We start from the raw sequence: 6,000 nt of genomic DNA on the forward strand, positions 1-6,000 counted from the left end.
GGCTTCTTAATAATTCTTAAAATTTTCATCCGTAGATCCTTCAGCAAATTCAGCAAAGAGGTTCCCTTAAGCCCAAAGCCCTCTTTCTAAACCAAGTCCTACATTATTATCCCCATCAGAGAACCAAATCAAAGACCAACCATCTGAGAACCACTGAGTGATAGGGAAACCCTAAAGGTGACCATAATAGCAACATGACAGACATTATTTATAAAGGTCACAAATAATTAATAGAATATCCTATACAAATAAACAAATGGCTTAAGACCCACTGACACTGGAGGATAAATTTTTTTAAACGGTCATTCCCTCTACAACACTGTTTGCTCCTGAACAGTGTATAAAACACTACTTGGTATGTCAGAATATTTATTTGAATCCACTGGTTAAAACTTTTAGGAGAGAAATCATTTTGATAATCATAAAGAAAAAAAAAACTCTGCTCAGTTTTTCTCAGCACAAAAAATTGCAAAGTGCATTTGTCCTCTCTATATACACAACAGTTACAAGTTAGGGAATCAGACTAAGTTTCTACTTGACAGAGGCTATAAAGAATTTCTTCACATTTTACCTAAGGGGGACCCTACAATTCCATAAATTATAACTGGTATAGTAACAAAGAATTCGCTTCTTCCTGTATGGTGGTGTCAAAAGATGACTACAGTTATCACACAGATACACAATCAAAGTAAAACCAAGTCTAGACATGCCATCATCAATTTCCTCAAATTTCAATAAACAATAAATAAGGAAGCTAAAAGAGCAAACAAGACTCAGAATTAGTTCTGAAGGGTATTAGTACTTAAACCAGCCAAAGGGAAGAGAAAGAGAGCTCTGTTACCTGAAAGCTTGACCAAGGATGAACAACAGAAAGCAAGTCCATAAAACTTGCCTGGTTTTATCAAATTGATTGTAACTGGTGAGCTGCAATATTTGGGACAGAACTGTCCGAGTTTATAGTTTTCTATGCCTGCCAAAAACAGATCCAGACCAGCACACTAGCTGTCCTGCGGAAACTAAATTAAGCAAAGGCAAATACCAAGTGGAAAGTTGTCAGCCTGTTGAATGAATGGCTTCATTTTACACACCGGCGAATATCTTAATAAGAATATGTTTCAATGCGCCAGTCATTTTATTTTAAGTGCATCACTTATTACAAAAATAATAATTTCCCCTTGAAATCAATTATAAACACCTGTCCTTAACTCTCTTAACGTCTGTTTTGTTTTACACACAATAGCATAGTGTTGTCATATTATTGTTTGCTATCAAAAGGCGTACTAAAGGAAAAAAATAATCTTACATACATGTATCATGAAACACATTTAGAGGCCGGTTATCAACATCTGTGCTAACTGCAAACTCAAAGTCAAGTTCCAGCTCAAAAACAATTTGCTACAATTTGCTCTGAAAACTTTCAGTAATGTTCATTTACTTCCACAAAGAAGGTAAGACAAGAGTTCATTAAAGCTTAACACCCTATGGTATATAATACCAAAGTGCAGGTCATTAATTGCAAACTGTGGTCTGTATTTCTCTCTCTCTCTCTCTCTCTCTGTCCACATCACACACACATCAAAAATAAGAACAATAATAATAATGGAACATCACTGAAATACTAGAATCGTAAAAAGCAGCTTTTCCACAGATGCATTCGTTTCCCCGCTTTGAAGGTTTTCCTTATGAATGAAGATTTCCTTGTGTGTGTTAGTGAGACCTACCCTGTGGGAATCAGAGTAAATTCAGGAGTGGTACGTGACTTAAAAGAAAAGCAAAAATAATACCGAAAATGTGGTAGGGCCATGTGTACTTCACTGAAGACTAGCATACTAATACGGATACTAACCTACTTTTAAGCAAGTATGTATAAGATTTCACAAAACCCTTTAAAATATTTCTCTTCAAAACGCTGGGCTCTAAAATCAAGTTAGACTTCCCAGCTACACGGTACTTTTTCTCCTTCTTTTAATGTTACCTTTAAGAGACAAAGGACAAACATCGAAAAAGCAGCAAAGACCCTTACAGCGCCTAAAATTCAAAGGAGTGTCTAACTTTTTTGTAAGAAACTTGCTATGATCCACCATTTATTTGGAGAGCGTCAGACGCAGTTTCTACGCGTGGAAAAGTATTCTTGACACACATACCCTAACATATAACAGATACATCAGAAAGCCGTAAACATCAGCTCGCCGGTGGTAAATAATACTTCACCAACAGAGTATTAATAAAGCTTGGGGATGCCTCACATTCACAGAAATCAAATCATAATGTTGGCACTGAACTCTGTTTCCCCTTCAGGAGTTTTATTTTCACATCACTAATATCCAGAAATAATCGTCAAATGTTAGCACGTTGGTGGCCCCGAATATTTAACTGAATCTAGGAATGTTTTCATCCAAGGGGATAGCTTTAAAAGGAAGTTATGAAATCTGAGGAGAGATAAGTTCTAAGAACGATATGTTTAACTTGTTAAGATTAAGCACGTCATTAATAAACTTTCACTTAAAGGTGGGGGGAAAAAAAAACCCTCCAAATGTTGGTATCATTTCCAGACTGTCCTGTCAGCATCACAACTTACAGGAAATGCTGCGTCTTCCCATACAAACCCTGTATTTATTCACAACCCTGGCATACTTGGGGAAAGAGAAAAAGCCCACACCATTTTAGAGCGATTTTGCTTTTACACATTAACCGATGGAATATCTGAGAAAGTGGTCTAAGCAAATGAGCAGCATGTAAGAGACTTTACAGCAGTGAGCTCACAAACTTTCATTCTCGTTTTGTCCACGTCAAGAACTGGCTGCCCGCAGAACTTTCCTTTGCTGCCCCTCGCATTTCTAACTCTGGCAGACTTTTCTAAATGATCAACTTTTCCTAAAACCAGCAGGGAAGTAACATGATGCCAGCAAGATCCATAGGTTTTAACTTAAGAACTAGAGGACTCCAAAACGTGGTTGGAAGGTTCCTGTTTTATTTTTGCCTTGAACAATCAAATTTTAAGCCAACCACCAGGCCTAGTGTTATCATTTCTTGGTAACTTTGTCTCAGGCCCTATCTCTATTTTCCCATTGTACTTACTGTCCCTCTGGGCCCCTTTCCTGTTCACCTGGTGCCTTTACAAAAGTTCAACGCATCTACAAAGTGCAATGAACCGGCCTAACTTGTCTGTGATTTAACTTCTCCTCTGAACTTCTCACTTCACTTACCTCACTTAAAACTCTAGCCGTGATTTTTCCAAAAGAGGATAAGGATGAAAATTCTATCATAATTTTGATTCATCATTAAGATCCATCGCTCTTACTCAAAAGCTTTCAGAGTATCAATTCTGAGGCCTAAAAAGATACGAGGAAGTAAAGCAAGACCTAAAATTTAAGAAGCCCAAGATGCCTCTGTAACCCACCAGTCCCTCTCGCCCTGTAACTTAAATTGCTTTAGAGTCTTAGGACCATAAAACAGTTACTGACTTCCCTGGGGAAAAGGGGAAACACCACCATCTCACACAGGTACTAACAAAAAAGCTTTCCCAGCCACAAAAACAGCTTTGCACTTCAAAGGGCTCCCACCTCCGCCTCACCCTCAAATTATTCATGGGGTCCTATAATCCTGGAGTTATTTGAAGGGACAGCGGTGTTTGCCTTGGCCTTTCAAAGATGCGTCTCTAGAATCCAAACAGGAACTAGACCGAAGGCGAAGCGCCTGTCCGCCTGGACGTCCCACCGCTGTCAGGCATTTAATCACCGGCCAGTGTCCGCTGACCCGCGACACAGGGCGCATCACCCGCACCGCAGAGGAAGTCTGCCCCTTCCTCAGCCCCTGCGGAAGCGCCCTGGCTGCAAGGCCTGCCACATGGCACGGCCAGGGCACAGACCCCACGGCCAGGCTGCCCTGAGCCGCGCAGAGGCGGGTGCATCGGGGGATGCGACACCCTCCATCTCCAGCCCAGCTGGGCCTTTAAGGGAAAAAAGTTTGAAGCCTGGCTTCGCAAACTCTTCAAAGCCAACGCCAGTCCCGTACTGTTTTCCCACTTCGGGGACCCCAAGAAGGCCCCTCTCTGAGACCCTCCCGACCCTCCCGAGTTCGCCCAACTTACTACTCTGCATGCTGGTGCCTAGTCTGCTCCCCTCTTGTCAGGAGCCCCAGAAAACTTGCACCGGTGGCGGCGGCGGCGGCCCCTCGGGTCCAACCACCCCCAGCTCCTCCGCTGCGCCCGGTAGGAGAGAATTAAAATCAGCCAGAAAGAGACAGCGAGGGGGAGTGGGGCTGCGAGGGGGAGGGGGCACCGGCCTGAAACTTCTTTTTTTGGCAAATGGGGATTTGTTTTTCCTCCTCCCCGGCGGCTGAACTTGACCCTCCTGACTCCAGGGGCTACTGCAGTTTGAAGTCGCTCGGTTCTAAGACTCAGATGCCTTAGACCCACCAAAAGTGGGGGGGGGGGGGTGAAGAGAGCAGAAGGGAAGAAAGAAAAGAAAGAAATCACACGCGCAAAAAAGGAAGAAAGAAAATGCATGTGAAACCCGAGAAGCCTGCGCTTGGCTTTCTGCACACTCTCCCTCTGCTTTTTTTTTTTTTTTTCCCCTCAAAGAAAGTCACTTTTAATTCCCAGGGCTCCCCGCTCGCGATCGCCCACATTTTGCGCACACACGCGCGGGCGCAGCACTCGCGTCGCGGCTTCCCGGCCCGGCCGAGGGACTCCCTCGTCCCCCGCGCCCCCCGCGGCCCCCGACCCCGCGGCCCGCCCGGGCCTCCCCTCCTTACCTGTTGATTAATCGTCAAGAACACCCTCGGCAGCCCGAAAGATGGTGGCGCGGCGGCCAGAGCCATGAACCGTCTTCTGTTGTTCGCAGAGTTGATCTTGGATTATTGGCGGGGGGGGAGAAAAAGGTCTTTCCTGCCTCCCCCCCTTTCCCTTCCCTCCCCCCCCCTTTATATAAAAAGAGAGAGAGAGAGAAAGAGAAAGGAAATAGAGCAAGGATGTGCCCGGTGCCGGGTGGGAGAGGGGAGGGGGGGGTGTTGTTTTTTGTTTAAAAAAAAAAAATAGGAAGGCGAGAGAGCGATCGAGAGGACGCGGGGTCTGAAGAAACGAGCAGCACCAAAAAAGAGGACGCTTGAGATTGCAGTGAGATCGGGTCTTTATCAGAAATGTTATCGCTTGTCAGGACCTCAGTCTCCGCGCATTACGTCAGTTTCAAGACACCAACACTATTAATATCAAAGGAGCCTTCGCGGAGGAAAGCGCCACCCCAGACCGAGCTCCCTTAAAGAGACAGCGCGCGTCCCCGCGCCGCCGCCGCCGCCGCCCCGCCCGGCTCCGAGCACCCGCCGCCGCCGCCCGCCGGGACCGGCCCCGGCCGCGGCCAGCCGGCCTTGCGAGAACTTCGCCCGAGTCGGAGCGCGGCGAATGAGAGCTGCGCGGTGCAGGGACCCGGCTACCTTCCCGCCCCGCCTCTCCCCCCTCCTCCTCCCCCACCCCCCCTGTGGGAACGTGCGGGCTGGAAAAGGAAGAAAAATCCGCAAGCTTTAGGAATAATGTGATAAAGACAAGGACCTACCTTGGGGGGTGGCGGGGGGGATGGGGGGAAGGAGGTGGAGGTTTAGTGCGTGGCGGCCCCACCGCTGGTCCCCAAACACTCGGAGATGCTCTCCTGCACAGTCAAAAGAACTCTAAAAGTGTTTTTACCTTTTCGGTTACTTTCCCTTCTCGCTCCCAATTAAACGACGCAGGATTTGTGTGTGTGTGTGTGTGTGTGTGTGTGTGTCTGTGCGCGCGCGCGTGTGTGTGTGTGTGTGTGCGGGCGCGGCCCCTCCCCCAGCCTTTTTCTAGGACGTGAAGAGTCTTAAGACACCTAGTCCGTGGTCAGGGTTTCCCTTGCCTTCGACGGCCAGAGGGCTGGAGGCGAACAACTTGAACTCTGTCCTGAGTTGGAGAAGTGCGGACTGAGGTTGCTATGGTGTTCTGAGCTGGGGAGAAGCTAGCATCCTCACTGGGTGCTTAAAGGGGGT

At 46.5% G+C, this 6,000-nt stretch overlaps 1 protein-coding gene across 5 annotated transcripts in view; it reads right to left on the reverse strand.

Annotated features, from left to right (window-relative positions):
- Window positions 1-5,698, reverse strand: part of TRPS1 (transcriptional repressor GATA binding 1) — a 236,814-nt gene extending 231,116 nt beyond the window's left edge. For 3 of the 5 annotated variants that reach the window (XM_072949628.1, XM_072949627.1, XM_072949626.1), the window contains exon 1: window positions 4,756-5,396. Coding sequence is in view for 1 of the 5 variants with exons in the window: in XM_006210933.4 (XP_006210995.1) it covers window positions 4,091-4,100 (10 nt within the window). In the remaining 4 variants the exon portion in view is untranslated. Of the gene's footprint in view, window positions 1-4,090; window positions 4,224-4,755; window positions 5,397-5,677 lie in introns of those variants that run through there. The other 2 variants (XM_072949630.1, XM_006210933.4) reach the window with 2 other exon arrangements.
- Between the last annotated feature and the right edge of the window lie 302 nt (window positions 5,699-6,000).

The sequence above is a fragment of the Vicugna pacos genome, chromosome 25 (genome assembly GCF_048564905.1).
Source record: "Vicugna pacos chromosome 25, VicPac4, whole genome shotgun sequence".
Taxonomy (NCBI): domain Eukaryota; kingdom Metazoa; phylum Chordata; class Mammalia; order Artiodactyla; family Camelidae; genus Vicugna; species Vicugna pacos.